The 21,734-nt window shown below is 33.3% G+C and overlaps 3 protein-coding genes across 3 annotated transcripts in view; 2 read left to right on the plus strand and 1 right to left on the minus strand.

Moving 5' to 3' along the window:
• The first annotated feature begins 2,132 nt into the window (after positions 1–2,132).
• On the plus strand, positions 2,133–4,484 carry LOC121202832 (aquaporin PIP1-3). Its single transcript, XM_041098658.1, has 4 exons — positions 2,133–2,811; positions 2,912–3,210; positions 3,989–4,129; positions 4,219–4,484. Exons 1-4 carry the CDS (start codon positions 2,484–2,486, stop codon positions 4,312–4,314), a joined length of 864 nt encoding a protein of 287 aa, XP_040954592.1. The 5' UTR covers positions 2,133–2,483; the 3' UTR covers positions 4,315–4,484.
• Positions 4,485–7,884: 3,400 nt separating this feature from the next.
• Positions 7,885–21,734, plus strand: part of LOC107941513 (short-chain dehydrogenase TIC 32, chloroplastic) — a 54,686-nt gene continuing 40,836 nt past the window's right edge. The window contains exon 1 of the transcript XR_005916974.1: positions 7,885–7,975. The gene's annotated coding sequence lies outside the window, so the exon portion shown is untranslated. The remainder of the gene's footprint in view (positions 7,976–21,734) is intronic.
• On the minus strand, positions 14,101–15,454 carry LOC107929029 (RING-H2 finger protein ATL16). The gene has a single exon (XM_016860355.2). The coding sequence runs from the start codon at positions 15,231–15,233 to the stop codon at positions 14,229–14,231; it is 1,005 nt and encodes a 334-aa protein (XP_016715844.2). The 5' UTR covers positions 15,234–15,454; the 3' UTR covers positions 14,101–14,228.

Raw genomic sequence — 21,734 nt, forward strand, 5'->3', positions numbered from 1 at the left:
ATATAGGATGCCTAGTATTGAGAAATAGGACTAATGTCAAGTTTTTTTAATTTAATTTTTTGAATTATAATAATATTGATGAAATTTAGTATAGTATTAGTTATTTCTTTTTATATATTGAAAAGAAATATTTAATTTTTATATAGTGTGATTTTTTTAATTTTTATACAATTAAACTATTCATATTTTTATAAAATATTAAATTTATTTAATGAGAAAAAATCCAAAAAAAAAAACTTTTTTACGTTAAAAAAAATGTTGAGATTTAAAATTTTACCCCTTTGCAGTAAAATCTTGAATCCGTGTCTTGTCTATAAGTAAACAAATATTAGTTGGTTTGTTCATGGATAGTAGAGCTGAAGGAACAAATCTCTTACAGATTGTTACGAGAAAAGGATTCTTCTTCTGCCTTACCATTCCATGAAGCTTCTAATCTTGGAAATATGCTAAAACCATTTTTGCAAAAAAAAAAAAAAATCAACCACAATGAAAACCCGTTTTATATTAATTTCTTTTGGATTCATAAAATTATATTAATATTCTTTTTTTATAAAGTATGACTGTTTCAACCAAATATTAAATTTTACATGAATTATTATATTATATTTTATTAAATATATCTTAGATTTAAATTAAATTAATATATAATATAAAAATAAAAAAATTATTTAAATTTTAATTTACAAACTATTGATGCTATGCTGACAAAACTTAAATAAATATTTTTTATATGTTATATTAAATGTTATTAAACGTAGGAGGGTGAGTGGTGATACGGAATCAACAACAGTCATTTACCCTGGCCTTCCCTCGCTTCCTGTTCTATTACCCCACACATACAAAGCCGTTGTTGTTTTGCCCACTCCTCACGTGGCTGTCACTTTCCCCAACGGTAACCCCCCCCCCAACGGGTCACTTTTTATCCATCTTTTTCTGCTTTCTTTTTTAATAATATTCCCCTTTTTTCATCCAATAAATAAATAAATAATAATAATATTCCCATTTCCCTTTTTTCTGCTTCTGGCTCCCGTTTTCCTGAAAAAATATCTTAACATTACTTTAAAATTAAACTATAATTTTATTCTGTTAAAATATGTTATAAATTTATGTATTCTTTATAAATTTAAAATTTAATTTTAAAAAATTCTTTTATTTTTTTAAATTTAAAAATGTAAGTTTAACTGATAATACTGTCAAATTTAGATACATTATAATATTATTTTTTTAGTTAACCTATAACCAAATAAATATTTTATTTATTTTAAAATATCACACTAAAATATTTAATAAAAAATTCAACAGTATTTAATTGGATCTAAATTATAAAATTTAAAAATAATAAAATTAAATTCTGAAAAATAAAAATAAAAATTTTAAATTTTAAATTAATAAAAAGTAGAACTAATGACATATTTTATCCTAATTTTGCTTCCTGTTAGCTCACGAGACTGACAAATAAATATTACGAAAGTGAAACAACGTGTTTTGCAAAACAAAATCACAACCGTCCAAAAGGCTGAAAAGAAGCAGGCAAGTGTCTGGATTTGTTTTATTCATTGTGGTGGTGTAAGCTTTGTAACCGCCCAATCAACTACTACCTTCACAAACAGATGTGTTTTATTGCTTACTCTGAGAATTTGCTTTATTTTGTTGCGATGAGGACATTGAGTGGACAATCACAAGGCCCAAAACAGGTAATCAAAACTAAAAATAAAATTAACCATATACTATTCTTTATATTTTTATTTTTATAAAATTAACTCTTTTATTTTTAATATTTTAAAATTTAAGTTCAATAGTTAACATTATTAAATTTATTGGTGTGGTATTTTGTAATAAAAAATACTCACTTAATAGTTATGTAATTAAAGGAATGACATAATAGACTTGAATTTAATAAAATAATTTAAATAGTGCTAACTGTTTGACTTAAATTTTAAATTTTAAAAAGTAAAAAGATTAAATTACAAATTTACAATAAGTACAGGGACATTATAACTATTTAACCAAAATAAAAAACTGATACTTTTTATTATTATTTTGTTTGTAATAAAAAAATTGAAAGAAACTCTGTTGAGGATAAGAACAAAGGGTATAAACCAACAAGAAACCTGTCAACATCCTCCTGCTCTTTCCAGAACCATCTTTCCAATTCCAAAAACCCTAATCATACTCTTAATGCAATCATTTTATTTAAATAAAAATTATTTCATGTTATATTTATATTAAAGTAAATATTTTTTTCTGATTAATATGTTTTTTAAATAAAATAAAATTCTTTAAATTTAATTTAAATAATGAACAAAAAAAGACAACCCAACTTTTTTGCTTTGAGCCAAATAATTCCATTACACTCACTACATTATCCCATCTATAAAGGCACCAGATTCTTCATCTTTCTCTTACCATCACTACTTTAGGTTGGGTTGCACTTGAGGGAAAGAAAAAAAAAGAAGAAGAAGCTTGAATCTATTTTTTTGAAGATGGAGGGTAAAGAAGAAGATGTTAAGCTAGGAGCAAACAAGTTCTCAGAGAGACAACCTATTGGGACATCAGCCCAGACAGACAAGGACTACAAGGAGCCACCAGCAGCACCCTTCTTTGAGCCTGGTGAACTCAAATCATGGTCTTTTTACAGAGCTGGTATTGCCGAGTTTGTAGCCACCTTCTTGTTCCTTTACATCACCGTCTTGACTGTCATGGGTGTGTCTCAGTCTAAAACCAAATGTGCAACCGTTGGTATTCAAGGCATTGCTTGGGCTTTTGGTGGCATGATCTTTGCCCTTGTTTACTGTACTGCCGGCATTTCAGGTCATCTTTCCCCTTCTTTTTTTATCTTGAACTTGTTGAAGATGACGAAGATTTAGTGGTAAAAAGATGTTTAATAACCAGATCTGGGTTTGTTTTTCAGGTGGTCATATTAACCCTGCTGTGACCTTTGGATTGTTTCTAGCAAGGAAACTGTCACTTACAAGGGCATTGTTCTATATGATCATGCAGTGCCTGGGTGCTATCTGTGGAGCTGGTGTGGTGAAGGGATTCCAAGGAGATAACCGATATGAGATGTTGGGTGGTGGAGCTAATGTTGTGAACCATGGCTACACTAAGGGTGATGGTCTTGGTGCTGAGATAATTGGGACTTTTGTGCTTGTTTACACTGTTTTCTCTGCTACTGATGCTAAGAGAAATGCCAGAGACTCCCATGTTCCTGTATGTACTATTTTCTACTTGCCATAACTCGATTTTGCAGGAACTATTATTATTACTTAATGTAGTTGATCTAACTATATATATGCCTATATTAGAGGTGTCAAGTGGAAGGGAACTTTTAGGTGTCTAACCACTACATATCATATATAAATTGGCTTAAAAGTAAATAGTATTTAGTATTCAAAAGGGTTTTAGTTTAGGTTCAACACCAAATCATGTTATTGAGACGCTTCTTTTGGGGGGGGGATGAAAGAGAAAGTGTTAAATAAGACTCGAGCAAAGTCCTTTGCTTCACAAAAGATTTGAGAAGCTTGGAGAACAAGAGATACATAAATTGTGCATTCTGGAGGTAAAAGTAACATGGAGGCTCTTGTGCAATTTTGTTTCCTCTATTAAAAAAATGGACAAATTAGTTTTATGCATGAAATTTTTAATGGAAAAATAGCAATATGTTCTTTGAACCAACGTAAAAGGACTAATTTATTTCTTCTTTTTTTTTGTAGAGGGGTAAAATGTAATTTGTCTCTTTATACAAGAACCTCCATTATACTTTTATTCATTTTGGACTAAAGTGATTGGATTAAGTGGACAATCCTTTTTCATGCTGATGTGGCAAGAATTTAGTGATAAATTTTATATGTTTGAAACTAAATACTAGCCACATCAATATGAAAAAGGATTGCAATCTATGGTGTAACACATTCCACTGCCAAGTGTGCATATATATTATATAAATTGCCTGACTTTTTGTAATGTATTTGTTGCAACTACAATGCAGATCTTGGCTCCACTTCCGATTGGGTTTGCAGTGTTCTTGGTTCATTTGGCCACCATTCCCATCACTGGAACTGGTATTAACCCAGCAAGGAGTCTTGGAGCTGCCATCATATACAACAAAGACCATGCTTGGGATGACCATGTTAGTATCATTCCTCATTCCCTATTGTTTCTTAGCTTTGGCATTGTTAAGACAGATTGAGTAAAGTGTGTTTGTGTTTTGTTTTACAGTGGGTGTTCTGGGTTGGACCCTTCATTGGAGCTGCACTTGCTGCAGTTTACCACCAGATAATCATTAGAGCTATTCCATTCAAGACCAGAGATTGAAATGATTAAATCTGTGTGTGTGTGTGTGTTGGGATCTTCATCTACTTTTTGTGTTCCTACTAGTCCTTTGTTGTGTTGAACTGCATTTTGAATTATGGTGTTAATGTGTGTAAATTATCCCTAGAGTTGTGCTGTATTCAGCTTTTATTAATGGAGGATTCTTTTATGTATTTCCTAATTTTATTGGGTAGTAGTTCAATTCCTTCAAATAGGTTGGGGAGGCATTTTTTGCTTACTAGCATCAATTTTGCAATTGTGTTCCACCATTACAGAGCTTGGCCTGCCAACGGAACATGCTCCGTCTTTCAATGGGCAAGTCGACATTTGTTTGATTAGGACCCATGTCGATGCATACAACATTAATGCACGATCTCCATACCAACTTCCGTCCTCACTCCTGGAATTGCATTAAAATTAATTAATGAACTTCCAGAGCCCACATCGATTGTGGGCTTGATTTCATGTCCCAATGTCTCTTTTTCTTATGAAAACATAAACATGTAATTGAACTGGTTGGGTGACTCATTTAAACTCGAAAGCTTGAAAGCTTCTTCAAAAAATAAAAAATAAGCATAGCTTGAAAGCTTCTTCAAAAAATAAAAAATAAGCATGTAATTAAATTTGATCATGGTCAGGTCGTTTTTGAAACGGGTCATGCTTTGAATTAGGCTTTTTGGCCTGGGCTTGACATCCTGTGGATAATACTTGCTTCTTCTTTTTCTCCTTTCGCTCGAATCAGCCTCGACTCCAATTTCTAAATCCCTAACAGGCAGCCCTCTAAATCCCTAACAAAAATATAATTGATTATTTTCTTTTTCTCTGTTCCGAGATTCTGGCGATATTTTGTCTTGTCCCCTTTCCAGAGCAATGGTGAGACCATCAAGAGCAGCCCACAACTCTGCTTCCAAAGCTGAAGCTATCCCAATGTTACGGTTGAAACCAATCTCCCAATTACTTTTGTTGTTTCGAATGACTCCTCCAACTACTACTTTCCTTGTGATTTGGTCCATCGCCCTATCAGTGTTTAATTTAACTCACCTCGGCGGTGGCAAACTCCATCCACGTTCTTTGTTAACTGATACGAAATTTTAGGGCAAAGTGTACATGGCGTTATTAAAACTTGCTACCCCAACACCAGATATTTGAATAAATTTGGTTGTTGATTTTTTCCAAATTAAAAGAAATAATTTAATCCATTCCTAAAGCATTAATTTTAGTATATTTAATGTATTATATTTTTTAACTTTATTTTTATATAAAAAATTTTAAAAAATTAATATGAGTGGGTTAGGCTGGGTTTAGGTAGATTTTTAGGCCCATTTTTTTTAGGCTAAGCCTAAAAAAACAAGTTTAAAATTTTGTTCAAATTCAGCCCTACCCGGCTTATAATCAAGTCTACTTGTAATCACCTAACTATTAGGAAGGGTTTTTTTATGCAACAATTATAAAAAAATTACAAAATGCACATTCAACTATTCGACTTCTTCTCTTTTGTAACCAGTGAAATTATTAAGGGAAAAATAATTTAGCAGTTTTTAAAATTGACATAATAGTAACATAAACTTTCAATGTTTATACATTGTGTCAATTTAGTCTTAAAAAAATTTAACTCCTAACATTTACAAATTGTGTAATTTAGTTTGTTTATTTGTTTGTTCGGTTTTTTTATTGTGCCATAAAAGTTAATTTTAAAAGAATGAAAAGAGATGAATATTATTATCTTGGATTTTTTGGTGTTTCTATTTTTACTTTTTTTTTAGCTTTTTAGGTGAAAGAGAAAAAAGTAAAATTGCAAAAAAAAAAACCTCCAACTTACACAATGTGTAAACGTTGAGGGTTAATTTTTATAGAATGGAGACTAAATTAACACAATATATAAATGTTGGGAATTAAAGTTGTTTTATGTTAAATTTAAAGGCTGTCACGACATCTTTCCATTGGTCATTTCATGGTTGATAACCAAAAAAAGAAAAAAGTCTAAATAATAATAATTAAGTGATTATTTTATAATTTTTCATAGTTAGTTAACGAAAAAAAAACTTACCAACAAATGTTAGGTGTAATGGTAAGACACATTGTATTTGTAAGAGAATATAAGTTCAAACTTTAAAGACGATATTATTAACAATGCAATGAAATTAAAAAGATGCGGTCTTAAAATTTTATATGTAATGTTTCAATGATTCAGTAAAACACATTTTACTTTATCAATTGTTTTATGAGAAATTGAAAGAAAAATGATTATTGTATAAAAGTGAAACTTTATTTCCAAAAATGAAAATATGAAAACTGGTGCATTCTTTTCATAAAAGATATATGAGAAATAATTACTCAATAGTTATTGGATAAAATTAATTTAATAAATAAGTGGTTGAATAAAAAAATATTACATTCGATATTTTGTATTTAAAGGTTGTTAAAAAATTATTTTTACAAATTTTTATTTTCAAATTTTCTCCAATTTTACAAAATATTTTTAATGAAAATGAACTTATTTTTATTATTTTTCATAAATATTTTAAATGTTTACAAATACTTACTGTTAATCTTTAATTTATAAATTCTTTCAGACATCAATCATTTCGGGGAAGTAGAACTAAAAGTAACTTTAATGTCCATTTAATCTCAATTTTTTGGAGTTTGTAAATGTCAAATTATTCTACTTTAACACTATTGGTGTTTTATTGATTTTTTTTTATACAGGTGAGGAAATGAGATGCCAAAGTGTTTTAAATATGGTGTTTTACCAAATTATTAAATATATAAAAATAATATTAAATCATAATTTTTATAGCAATTTATTGAAGGCTAATATATCAGTTTTTTACCCTTCACAAATTTAAAATTTAGTCCTTATACTTTATATTTTGAAATTTAATTATTTTTTAGATATCAAAATTTAGATCAAATTGTTAAGACGTGAAAATTAGTTTATGAAATCAATAGTTAGCAATTGGACTAGAGGTGTTTATGGGTCGAGTTGGACCGAGTTTGAACTAGATTAAAGCATTATATTAACATACTTTGTGCTTGCCCAAGATCGACTCTACTTGAAATATGAGCCCATAAATTTATCAAAGCTCATCCATATTATTTTTTATTTTTTAAAAACGATTTATATTATTTTTAATTTAATATTTAATAATTTTATATTTTTTTTTATTTATTACAATTTTATACATAAACATCTTACTTTTTCTAATATTTATATTATAATATTATATATTATTATAGATTTAATTTTTGTGTTATAAATTATGATATATACATATAACATAATATAATATATTATAAAAATATAAAATGGGTTAGGTCGAGCTCGGCCTAATATTTTTGTCTAAATCATCTTAAGTTTCAAGTGGGTCTTTGGGCTTGAGTTGAATGTGTAGCCCGACCCATGAAAAGGTCTAATTGTTAAACTTGAATTTGAAAATCTGAAAAAGAGAGAGACTAAATTCTTAATTCGTGAAGAGTAAAGGGACCTATGAGAGATTTTAACCTTATGTTATGCAGTAATAATAACTACCCATCCTCTGAGTTTATGATGTTTCATGAAATGATTTCATTTGATCTTATGGTTCCCCATTTTACAAGAAGAAATCGTTATCAAAAATGGGAAATGACGCCAAGAAGGTCTTAAGAATTCAAAGATTGATTAACGGTAACTGTTAAGAAATGGCTTAAAATTGGTAGTGGATTGTTGTTGTTGGTAGTGGGTTGTTGGTGGTAGTGGATTAGTGGATGGTTGTTGGTGTCCATTTTCAACCACAAATCTTTGCCAAAGTTTTGGACAATTATGTCCTTGAACTCTCTTATAAATAGAGAGGTTCATTAGCCATATTGATCATCCCAAAACCAAGAGAGAGCAAAGCTTGTTCTTTGAAAGCTAGGATTTTAGCTTTCGGGTTTTCTATAGGGGTTGAGAGTTGTGAGGTTCTCGGGTTGTGTCTTGAGTGTAAAACACTTGTAATCTTCATCTTGTTATAGTGAAATTTCTTTTCGCCTCTGCCCGTGGACGTAGGCATTAAAGCCGAACCACGTAAATCCTTGTGTTCACTTTATTTTTCGTTCCGGTCAATTTACTTGTAGTCATATCGGAGTTCTCGAATCGATCCTTTCCGCAACAAATTGGTATCAGAGCGTAGTTGAAGGAGTGATAATATTTTCTGAATTGCCCTGTGACTGCAGCTTTGTCTGATCTTTCACATCAGGAAGAAAATATTATCATTCATTCAAAGGTTCCAAATTATGGCTACAAGTGTTTCATCGACTAAGTATGATGTCGAGAAATTTACCGGGAAAAATAGTTTCAGTTTATGGCGCATCAAGATGCGGGCAGTGCTGGTTCAACAAGGATTGCTAAAAGCATTGTCTGGTAAAGATAAATTACCAAGCACGCTTTCGGAAGAGCAAAAGGATGACATGCTAGAAAGAGCACATAGTGCTATTCTGCTATGTCTAGGAGATGAAGTGCTACGAGAAGTAGCGGATGAGAAAACCGCGTCCGGTTTGTGGCTCCGGTTAGAGAGCAAGTACATGACGAAGTCATTGACGAACCGGCTCTACCTCAAGCAAAGACTCTATGCCCTGAAGATGGAGGAAGGTACACCTGTTTCCCAGCACCTGGATAAATTCAATTCCATTATCATGGATTTGAATAATATCGATAACAAAATCGATGATGAGGACCAAGCAATAATTGTTTTGTGTTCTTTGCCTCCCTCGTATGAGAATTTTGTTGATACAATGATGTACGGTCGTGATGACCTGACTCTAGAGGAGGTGAAAAATGCCTTAAGTTCCAGTGAGTTGAGGAAGAAAATCACTGGTAAGGTGGTCGAAAACAATGAAGGCGAAGGCTTGGTTGCTCGAGGAAGATCCAAGGCAAAGGGTGGAAGTTCAAGTAAAAGCCATCCTAGATCGCAGTCCAAGAAGAGAATACAGTGCTACTACTGTAAGAAGTACGGGCACATGAAGGTAGATTGTCCGAAAAGGAAGGAGAAATCAGAATCACAGGAGCAACAAAATGATCGTGCGAATGTAGCTGATGCAGATTCTTCAAGTGATGCCGAGATCGTTCTTGCAGTATCCGACTCTTACGCTGGTGGGAGATGGATTCTTGATACGGGAGCTACATTTCATATAAGTACTTCGAAAGATGCATTCTCAACATACGAGAAGCATTCTGGTTCAGTACTAATGGGAAATGACCACGCATGTCAAGTCATGGGGATTGGCACAGTTCGTATAAAGATGTTTGACGGTATTGTTAGAACTCTAACTGATGTTCGGCACATTCCAGAAATGAAGAAAAATTTGATCTCTTTGAGTACGTTGGACAAGAAAGGCTTTCGGTACTCTGCTGAAGGTGGAGTTCTCAAGGTATTCTCGGGTGCTTTGACTGTGATACGTGGTAATTTGGAGCGGGGCCTTTACTTCCTCGATGGTTCCTCGGTTACAGGTGTTGCGGGAGTGTCATCATCAGATGATCTAGATTCTGACACCACGAAGTTATGGCATATGCGGCTCGGGCATATGAGCGAGAGAGGCTTATCGGTGCTAAGCAAACGAGGATTATTGTCTGGGCAGTGTACAGGAAAGTTGAATTTCTGTGAGCACTGCGTCTTCGGTAAGCAGACTCGGGTAAAGTTCAGCACTGGGATTCACAAGACAAAAGGCACAGTGGATTACTTCCATTCTGACCTTTGGGGGCCTTCTCCGACAATTTCTAAAGGTGGTTACAGATATCTGCTTACCTTTATCGATGATTACTCGAGAAAGGTTTGGGTGTATTTTCTGAAGAGCAAGTATGAGGTTCTCATCAACTTCAAGCAATTTAAAGCTTTGATCGAAAATCAAACAGGAAAGAAGATCAAGCGATTCCGGACGGATAATGGCTTGGAGTTTTGCTCAGGTGAATTCAATGAGTTCTGCAAAAATGAAGGAATAGTGAGACACCGCACTGTTCGTCGAACACCACAACAAAATGGAGTTGCAGAACGCATGAATAGAACTCTCTTGGAGCGAGCTCGTTGCATGCGATCAAATGCTGGGCTCGGTGAAGAATTTTGGGCTGAAGCTGTTAATACTGCTTGTTATTTGGTTAACAGATCTCCGTCAACAGCTATTGAGCTGAAGACTCCTGAGGAAGTATGGTCTGGTTCTCCTGCTGATTACTCTGGTTTAAGAGTGTTTGGCTGCCCTGCGTATGCTCATGTAAATGAGGGAAAACTCAAACCGAGGGCGAAGAAATGCATATTTCTTGGATACGGCCAAGGGGTGAAAGGATACAGGTTGTGGTGTCCTGATCCGGTTTCGTCCAAGTTCATCATCAGCAGAGATGTGACTTTTGATGAGTCATCCATGCTTCGATCCACCACAAATTCCCGGGAAAAGGAGGAGTCAGATAGAATGGGAGATCACGGTGTTGAGAAGCAGGTGGAGTGTCAGGTGGACGCTCCAATTCCTACGGAAGGTACTTCAGTCCAGGATGATCAAGTTGAGGTGCAAGATTCCGATGAAGATGAGTCACCTCAAGAAAAACCATATAGCATTGCCACTGGAAGAACGAAGAGACAAATCAAACCAAATCCGCGTTACGCTAATCTGGTGTCTTTCGCGCTCAGTGTGGCGGAGTCCATTGGTATAGAACCTTCCAGTTATAATGAGGCTGTCACGTGTGATGAGTCGGCACAGTGGGCAATTGCTATGAGTGAGGAGATAGAATCTCTTCACAAGAACCATACTTGGGAGTTGGTTAAGCCGCCAAGTAACCAGAAGATAGTTGGTTGCAAATGGGTCTTCAAGAAAAAGGAAGGCATCCTAGGGGTTGAAACAACTAGATTCAAGGCACGATTGGTTGCTAAAGGCTTCACTCAGAAAGAGGGGATTGACTACAATGAAGTTTTCTCCCCAGTCGTAAAGCATTCTTCCATTCGTGTATTACTTGCCATGGTGGCCAAGTCTGATCTAGAACTTGAGCAGCTTGACGTAAAAACGGCGTTCTTGCATGGTGAGCTCGAGGAAACAATCTACATGCGTCAACCAGAGGGTTTTACAGTTCCTGGTAAAGAAGACCATGTCTGTCTATTAAAGAAGTCTTTATATGGATTGAAACAATCCCCAAGGCAGTGGTACAAGCGGTTTGATAGCTTCATGATTCAGCATGGTTACACAAGATGTGACTATGATGCTTGTGTCTATCATCGGAAGCTCTCAGATGGTTCGCACATTTATTTGTTGCTGTATGTTGATGACATGTTAATTGCTTCCAAAAACATGTCGGAAATCAACAAGTTAAAGTCGCAGTTGAGTGGTGAGTTCGAGATGAAGGATCTGGGTGCTGCCAAGAAAATTTTGGGCATGGATATTCACAGAGATCGCAAGGCGGGCAAGCTTCGTGTGTCGCAGAAGAACTACATTGAAAAGGTTCTTCAACGCTTCGGCATGGATAAAGCGAAAACTGTGAGTACTCCGTTGGCACCACATTTCAAACTCTCTGCAGAGTTGTCACCACAATCTGATGAAGAAAAGCAGCAAATGTCTCACATTCCATACTCGAGTGCAGTTGGAAGCGTGATGTATGCAATGGTTTGCACTCGTCCAGACATTTCACATGCAGTTAGTGTGGTCAGCAGATACATGAGTTGTCCTGGCAAGGAACACTGGCAGGCCGTGAAATGGATTCTCAGGTACTTGAGAGGTTCTGCAGATTTATGCTTGGTATATGATCAGAGTGACTGCACTAGCAGTGTCACGGGCTATGTGGACTCTGATTATGCTGGAGATCTGGACAAAAGAAGATCTCTGACGGGTTATGTTTTCACTTATTCTGGAGGAGCCATTAGTTGGAAAGCTGTGTTACAGTCTACCGTAGCCTTATCTATGACTGAGGCGGAATATATGGCGTTAGCAGAAGCAGTGAAAGAAGCATTGTGGATGAAAGGTCTAGTAAGCAGTTTGGGTTTACAACAGGATTTCACTGTTGTATTTTGCGATAGCCAGAGTGCCATACATCTGACTAAAAATCAGATGTTTCATGAACGGACCAAACACATTGATGTCAGATATCATTTTGTTCGGGAACATGTTACGCAAGGTGACATTGTTATCAGCAAGGTTGCTACCGAGAAGAATCCTGCAGATATGTTAACTAAGGTGATCCCTGCATATAAGTTCAAGCATTGCTTGGACTTGATAGGTATTCGGGATTGATTAGCACCAGAGAGGCGTTTGGAAGAGGTGATCCAGTTCGAGGAATTCACTATGATGTTCAGCTTGGTAAATTTCAAGCCAAGGTGGAGATTTGTTAAGAAATGGCTTAAAATTGGTAGTGGATTGTTGTTGTTGGTAGTGGGTTGTTGGTGGTAGTGGATTAGTGGATGGTTGTTGGTGTCCATTTTCAACCACAAATCTTTGCCAAAGTTTTGGACAATTATGTCCTTGAACTCTCTTATAAATAGAGAGGTTCATTAGCCATATTCATCATCCCAAACCAAGAGAGAGCAAAGCTTGTTCTTTGAAAGCTAGGATTTTAGCTTTCGGGTTTTCTATAGGGGTTGAGAGTTGTGAGGTTCTCGGGTTGTGTCTTGAGTGTAAAACACTTGTAATCTTCATCTTGTTATAGTGAAATTTCTTTTCGCCTCTGCCCGTGGACGTAGGCATTAAAGCCGAACCACGTAAATCCTTGTGTTCACTTTATTTTTTCGTTCCGGTCAATTTACTTGTAGTCATATCGGAGTTCTCGAATCGATCCTTTCCGCAACAGTATTGTTTTATCGTAACAATTAGTAATTAAAATATATAGATATGTAATTTTTATCTCTCCAAAAGAGTGGTGCTTTGAACATGATAATGTTTTAACCATTTATCTTCAATGCAATGCAACATTTAAGGGTTTTTATTTATTTATTTATTTATTTTGAAGAAATTGCAAATTATTTCATTGTCTTCAACTCTTTCCCCCATCTGAATCTCTTAGCATTTATTTTTTGAACAGTTTTGTCACTGAAAATGGCGAAACATTGAGCTGGAATATAGATTTTTACGAGGTGGAAGATAAATAGTACACCCCTTGACTTGACCACGCCAATGACATTCAAAGCACCCTCAATTTTGCAGAAAAGTCCACGAATCCAGAAATTATTTTTTAAAATTAAACTGTAATTTTATTGCAGAAATTTTACCGTTTATTATATTAATCCCTATAAGTATTGAGTGAATTCTAACAGGCTGGAAATTTAATGGGTACTTTGAAGAGAAAAAATTAGGACATACTAACTTAGAGCAAACCATATATTCCTTCTTCAACAACCATAACATTATTAGTAACATAAGTTGGTAGCTGTCGGATTCTCTGAATTGAATTGAAGCCGACCCTTTTCTGCCATTTTCATAAAGCTCAAGCAATCGTGAAGTAATTACTTCCGATACTTACAGGTGAATTAAGAAAAAAAAAATTTAAATGGATTGAAATTGAATTATACAATTTCATAGAAATATTTTTGATATAATGCTTATAATTACTCATATATCCTTTGTAACCCTTAAATAGTATAAGAGGATAAATGTACTTGAACTTATGTCTTTTTACACTAATAATAATGCTCATACCAATCGAGTTAAGACTCAATCGGCCAAGTAAAACAAAATTTAATAAGTACTTTATAAAATAGAATTGTTTGTTTAAGCAATCGATAATGATGTTTATAATCATATATGTATATAACTGAGAACCCAATGTTCCATGAACAATTATAATTTATAAACCCCATAGAGAAATTCAAATAAAATAATCAATTTTTTAAATAAGTTTGAAATCAAACATTTCTATCTCACAAATTTAATTAACTCTCCTAAATCTTTATGTTCAAAAAACGCAAAAAAGAAAAACCCCTAAAAACTCTTCTTCTTTTTTAAGGCTCCAAATAAACAGGTAAAAGTGCACTACTTTTAGACCTTCTACAATGACCAATAGAAAAAAAAGATCTTCTCACTCTATTACTACTACAACCAGCTTCAATGGGGCTAACCTCACTCACTTGCCGGCCACCGTTCAACCTTATAGCTTCTTGTACCGCTAAATATAGCTGTCGATCCGCCGATGAATCCATTGAAATTGACCTTCTTATTGGTTGAATCACAAACTGTTCATCTTTATCTCTAATATCAATACATTCATCTCCCATACTACTCCCTTTACGGTACTTCCTTGTTTCTTTTTTCGGCAGCTCAATCTTCCATGGCGAAGCCGACACCGGTACGGGTATTGACCCATCCCCTGTTTGGTTGTTGTTAGTTATTTCAATCACAACGAAATCTTCATCGCCACTAATGACAGCTTCGTTATACGGATTGGGATCTCGTGATGTTGAGCTCAGAGCAATGATGGGGTCAAGTTGGAACCGATCATTAGATATACATATACTCGTTCGACAAAGTGGACAATTAGCATTGTTTTGAAGCCAAGCATCGATACAATCTATATGGAAAACATGGCTGCAATTCGGAATTATTCTTAGCTTCTCGTCTTGGTTGAATTCGTTCAAGCAAACCGCACATTCACAACTCTCTCCTTCATTCTTGAATTGAAATATCGGGATTTTCCTTATCACCGATTCATCGAGTCCTTTACGTTGTTCCGTTGCCGGCGAATAAACCATTAAAGTGTCTTCGGGTCGTCTTCGTGATAAAGAAAACCGTCTTAAAAGATCAATCCTTTGCCAATTGAGACAACATTTGATGACGAAGATGTAATAGCTGAGTAATAAGAAAGCTGTTGCTAAAATTCCTAAGACAGCGATGGCTATGATAGGGAAACTTGTATCAGATGAATGGGAATGTGAGCTTAAGATTGACTTACCTGGACTTGTGATTGGTGAAAGTGGTTGTGAGGATTGGATTTTGGTCACAAGATCCATTTAAACACACGGAAAAGAACAAGTTGTTCAAAGTTCAAGCAATGCAGAGAAAAGGGTTTATTTGGATCTTCAAAACAAATCAAACATACAAAGGTTTACACATTGAAAGAGGAGCAAAAAGGGGGTCAATCAAAGAGACATGTGAAAAGGGAAGAAGATGGAGAAGAGAGGGGGAAAAGAAAAGAGAAAAAACCAGGCGGGCTATAAATGAGGGAGGTGTTAGGGACAAGAAAATGGGTACATTATATGTTGAATTAAATGGATTTTTTTAAGGTAACTAAAAGTCCCTATATTATTGTATAAAGTTCATTTTAGTCATTTTATTAAAAATTGTTTCAAATTAGTCATTGTATATTAAAATTTTATTAAAATCACAACATTATTACAATTTGTCGTGAATTTGAATAAAATGTATTTTACCCAACTGATTTACCCATATAAAAAAGCTCAACCATCTTAAAAAAAATAGTGCACTTTTTAATCATCTCTTGCTTAAAAAATACATAATTTTTTTGGGATAGTTAGGTTATTTTATAAGCCGGATCAAGTCATGGGTAAATTAGTTGAGTATTATATATTTCATCTATATTATCTACAATTTAATAATAAATTATAAAGATGTCATGATTTGGAAAAAAATTAATACAGGAGAATTAATTTAGAGCAATTTTTAGTAGAGGGACAACAATGAACTTTACATAAAAATATAGGGATTTTTTATAAACTTTGACCAATTTTTGAAAAAGGAAACTTTATTTTAAGGGAAAGTAATTAAAAAATAGGGTCTGAAATGTGAGTACGTAGTTGGTGTGAAATTTTTCTATCAAGTTTCCACGACAAGTTTTCTGGCTTGGAAAAAAAAAACTTGTTTTCAGACTTTCGGTGTATCGATTATTGTGAATTAAAAAATAAATTATTTTTTGTTTAATTAATTAATTAAGTGACAGCAGGTACGGGGGAATAGAAAAATTGGGGGACTAAAATCGAAAGGATTGGCCCACTACTTTGAATTATAGAGTTTGACATGTATTAAGCTTGGGGACCAAGAATATGGGTAAAGTACCTACTAAGTCTCTTTATTGTAGCGACTAGTTTGAACTAATCCCTATATTAATTAATTAATTATTAGGATATTTATGGTTAAAATATATTATTCAGCTAATGTTTTTAAAGATTTTTTATTTGAAATATTTCCTTTGGAATTGAACTGACAAATGAGAAACATAGTTTTATTTATTTCTTTTTGCTAGTCCATGGATTAAATTAGGTTTTGATTAAATCTATTTTTCTTGACATAATGTTTAGGATTATCTATAGCCTCTCATCAACCTATAAATAGGAAGATAATGCGTTTTAGCACACTCGAACCCACATCATCCTAATTAGATATAAACTTGTAAAATTAAAATAAAGTTTGAGATAAGTAATTAACGAATAGTAGAAGAAAAAAAAACCTTCGATATTTTTGTTCACATTTCAAATGCTTAAACTAATAATTTTTATTTATTTAACATTGCTCTTTCTAAATAAACAAACAAGCAAATAAAATTGTGATGATTAAGGCTACCCAATAATAGTAGTAATAATTGAAGCAAAACAATTAATTGGAATCAATAGAAAAGGTTGGCATTTATCAAATTAATTTGGGATGTATAAGTATAAGGATTAATGCTTTTTCTAAGAAGTCCTTGACTTTTCATACACACTCATATTAGTTTTGTCAATCATCATCAATCATAAATAAAGGAAAAAGAGTTTCAAAAGTCACATGCAAGCCATCAAATATTTCTTTATAAACAAAATTGTCACATCAAATTAAAATTGAATTATTTTAAAATTTTAATAGATAAAAAAACATTAAAAATTGAATAAATTTTTTTTAATGCATGCGCTTCAGCGTATTCGAACCTATATCCTCCTACACTAACAATTATACTAATACTAATTAAATTAAAACTCAATCTACAATTGAATAAATCAATTAAATTAAATTAAAAATTAGTATTGTATGTTCATATATGCAAAGACAAGCAAGTTTCAAAATCATAAGATTTGAACTCTTGCATTTAAGTCAAAGGATTTTCTACTTCTAACCATTATTTTTTACACAATCGAGATATGATTTGCTTAATATTTTAAAGACATCTTTATATAAAACATTTTGATATATTTAAATATTTTATAAAAAATTAATTGTTGATTAATGAAATAAAATAGAATAAATTGGTCACCTTCTATAATCAACCTTGTGTTTACACCATAAAAATTAAAAACTTAAGCGACACGGTTTGGGAAAAGTTAACGTTCAAATTCCAAATGTCCTAAAATAAATTTAGACATTTTAGTACACAATAATAATACTATTATTGTTGGAATTAAATCGGTTAGATTAAAAATTCAAACTAATCTTGAAGTAAATCACTCAAAACAAATAAAAAATTATTTTTATTTATAATTATAGGACCGATTGTTAGATAAGTTGAATCGGGCATCAATGATTTGATCATCAGATTGGCTTTTAAAACATTGACAATAGCCCTCTCTACAATGGTACTTTTATAATAGCATTTCATTATAACAATCAATTTTGTTGTACAGCCTATTTTTATATTTTATTTTTCTTCTTTTTGTAACAACTTTCTATATATAACATAACAATTAATAAAGTATTAAATATACTCTTTATTAAATTTGTTTTCTATAACAATTTCTTATCTCAAATTTTAGTAAATTAATTTTATTTCAAATATAATAAAATTTAATTAATATATTATTTCATTAAAATATTTAATAAATGTAAATAATTTTTAATAAAATAAAATTATATTTGTAAAATTTATTAAAAGATCATCTAAATCTCAAATATTGTTATAGATATGTAGTAATTTCTTTTTTGATAACCTTCAAAATTTTGATAAACAAATAAAATTATTATTAAAGAGGACTAACAATGAGATTCAAGTCTTTACAAGTTTGAAAAATTAATCCATTTTAACATCTTATCTTTTTTAATTGGAAAATAAAATTGAAAAAACAATGGTCAACAAGACCCTATAAAAGGGACGTGTAGCGACGTAAAAATTTTGGTTTGGGGTCGCTAAATTGTGGCGATTTATTAGGAAATTGGAAATTGAAATTTGGTTTTAAAATAAACCGGAAGTCGCCACCGATCCTTTTTCTAGGTGTGATCGGACACCTATTAGATTTTTCTTTAAAAACGAGGAAAAGGCCGAGTTAAGGTCTACGTTAAAAGTCAGAGAAAAATTAGGGTTCGGGAGTCGGTTACGCGCGAGGAAGGTATTAGCACCCTCGCGACGCCCAAAAATTGGTATCTCCTAAACACGTGTTGTCTTGACTTTTAAAAATACGAGTTCAATATTAAAATTTAGTCGTGATCCAATTAAAAGAGGACGAGGGATTTTAGTTTATTCCGGTTTTTGAGAAGGATATGCCGTTTTAACACGAGTCAATTGACGTTCACCCAACATAGCGATGAACTCGATGACTTAATGTTAAATCGGTACATTTCCTTGATTATTGAAGTGAATAAGAAAACATGGATAATTTTTCGAAATAATGTGAAGCAAGCTGATATGAAATAAACATAAATAAATGGAAGAACTATAAACATATTTGAAACAAATAACAAATATTACAATGATATTGGAAAATAATAACCGCGCATGCAAGATCAAATGCAATGTTAGCATTGAATACGAGAACGTAAAGAGAATACGATGAATATACACATGAAAATAATTAAGAGTATATATGTAAAATATGTATATATAAATATTAATGGTATTAGAAAGATATATAAGATAATAAAAATATATAACTAGTAATGTTAAATATATATTCATAATATTTACATATGTACATAAAATAAATATTGAGGAACACATGCACCTAAAGAACATATATATACCAATATATATAATAATATTATGAAAGGGAACGAAACAAATAATGCATAAGATTAAAACGAAGTTTTGAAAAATTATTACCTATATACATATATAATAAAAATGGATATATGAAATGACATGAGAAATATACGTATGAATTTAGTATACAAAACTAACAATTAAATAGAATCATATACATGCACGGTATTAAAATGTATATACATACATAATAATAATGTTGGGACGCCTATTAATAATATTACATAAATATATACATATATGTATAATAATGATGAAAATAATAATAATAGTGAAAATAAATAATATAATAATAAATATAATGTAAAAAAAGGAAAATAAACGAAAAAGGATTAAATCGGAATAAGAACAGAATTTCAGGGCGAATTTAAAAAGAAATAAAGAAATAAATGACTAAAATGGACACGCGTGAAAACAACGAGGACCAAAAGTGCAATATTCTCTATTACCAAAACGCAGCGCAGCACGGAGGGACTAAATTGATGAACGGGCAAAACTCTGGGGCCAAATTAAAATATTAAAAACCTGATTGTAAAATAGCAAAAATGCGGAAGGGCCGATCGCGCAATTAGCCCTTCCGCTTTAAAAAACACGCGGACCCTGGCCGGACGGGTCGGGTCGGATAGGTCGGGCATGGTCAAAACGACGTCGTTTTGGGGCTTAAGTGTAGCCCCTAAAACAACGTCGTTTTGGAGGGCTATATAAGGCCTAAAATAACCAAAAAAAATCATTTGGGGAGAGGGAAAGGAAAAAAAGAAGAGAAAGGGAAGAGAGAAGGGAGAGAGAAGAGAGGGGAATCCGGCCAGGGGCCGGTCACCGGACGGCCACCGGAGGCTCGCCGGCGCCGACGCCGGCCACCGCACGCGGTGGCCGAAAAAGGTAAAATTTTTTTATTTTTTTTGTTATTTATTCTATTATTTTATTATATTTTTTGATATATATATGTGTATGAAATCGACCAAAAAACGAAATTAAAATAAAAGAAAAAAAACAATCACCTTAGGTCGGTTCTGATTTTAGCTTCTGATTTGTTGATCTTGGTGTTTTTTTGTTTGTCTGAATGCTACTTCTATCTTTAAACACTGATTGAAATCACTATATTGACTCTGAAAATGGAGTGTTTTATTTCTTGTTTTTGTGTTTTTTCTTACTGCCGAATAAAAAAGAAGAAGAAGCCCCCTATATTACATTCGGATCTGGCCTTTATAGCCATTTCTACACAACATTTTTTAAGTTACTTGCCATTGCTCCTTGTCGCCTGCTCTGTCTTGGTGCTTGCTTCACTTTGCAGGTGTCAGATGACCCTCAGAGGCACGGTGGCGTACGTGGTGGCCGACATGGTGGCATAGAGAGCTGGGCCGCCAGGGTATGGGGCTGATGGCTGGTGTCAGAACAAGTGGAAGCCGAAAATGGGGCCAGGGTTTTGGTTGTAGATGGGCTAGTTTAGGGTTTGGGAATTGGGTACGGGTAATTTGGTTTTGGGCTTGCCGGGCCATTGTAAAAAAAACTATTTATTGTGGTTTATTTGTAAATAGACTGGGCCAAAATTGGCCTATAACAGCTGCCCCTCTTTGCTCATTATCGTATAACGAGAATAGAGCAAAGACATAAAGAGAGGTCAATTTTGCTCATTATCGTATAACGGGAATAGAGCAAAGACATAAAGAGAGGCCAATTTTGCCTGGTCTTGCTGAGTCTTGACTTCTTTGATGTTCTTTTTGTTCAAGTAGTCTCCTTCCAGTCCACTGCATCTTTTGACATGACTTGTAGCTTCAATCTGCCCGCATCTTCAGGGGTATGAGGTTCCTAGCTTCGATTTGCCTCATTGTAGCTTCAGAAAGATGAGATCTATGGCTTTAATCTGCTCTTCTATTACTTCAGTCAGATAAGGTTTGTGGTCTTCTCTTCTGCAACTTTAGAAAGGCAATATCTGATATCCTCGATCAGCTCTACTATAACTTCAGGGAGACAAAATCCGGTGTCTTCAATCAGCTCCAATCTTCATTCTTTACTCGACATGTGGTCCTGAGCTCAACTCATTTCTCGCAATATGAATTGACTTTTAAAAACTAGACATTAAAAATAGAAATTGAAAAGTAGCTCAGCACGTAAGCAAAGGCTCAACTCACTTCTCACAATATGAGTTAATTTTTGAAAACAGAATTTGCCAAACAAATTTGAAAATACCTCGGCATGTGACCTGAGGTTCAACTCACCTCTCGTAATATGAGTTGATTCTTGAAAAGTATAAATTGAAAAAAAATTAATTGAGAATACCTCAGCGTGCCTCGAGGCTCAACTCACCTCTTGCAATATGAGTTGATTTGATGAACAGAAATTGAAAAGACCTAAGCATGTGAGCCGAGGCTCAACTCACCTCTCGAGATATGAGTTGATTTTTGACAAACAGAAATTGAAAAGACCTCAGCGTGTCCTGAGGCTCAACTCACCTCTCGCAATATGAGTTGATTTTTTTGAAAAACAGAAATCAAAAGGCTTAATTGAAAATACCTCAGCGTGTGTCCTGAGGCTCAACTCACTTCACGCAATATGA

The sequence above is a fragment of the Gossypium hirsutum genome, chromosome D08 (assembly GCF_007990345.1).
Source record: "Gossypium hirsutum isolate 1008001.06 chromosome D08, Gossypium_hirsutum_v2.1, whole genome shotgun sequence".
NCBI classification, from domain to species: Eukaryota; Viridiplantae; Streptophyta; class Magnoliopsida; order Malvales; family Malvaceae; genus Gossypium; species Gossypium hirsutum.

Bases quoted from the DNA above. Each gene is read 5' to 3' on its own strand.
- LOC121202832 (XM_041098658.1), top strand. From the start codon at position 2,484: ATGGAGGGTAAAGAAGAAGATGTTAAGCTAGGAGCAAACAAGTTCTCA. The intron at 2,812-2,911 runs GTCATCTTTCCC...TTTGTTTTTCAG, and splicing joins CTGTACTGCCGGCATTTCAG to GTGGTCATATTAACCCTGCT. The intron at 3,211-3,988 runs GTATGTACTATT...ACTACAATGCAG, and splicing joins CCAGAGACTCCCATGTTCCT to ATCTTGGCTCCACTTCCGAT.
- LOC107929029 (XM_016860355.2), bottom strand. From the start codon at position 15,233: ATGGATCTTGTGACCAAAATCCAATCCTCACAACCACTTTCACCAATC.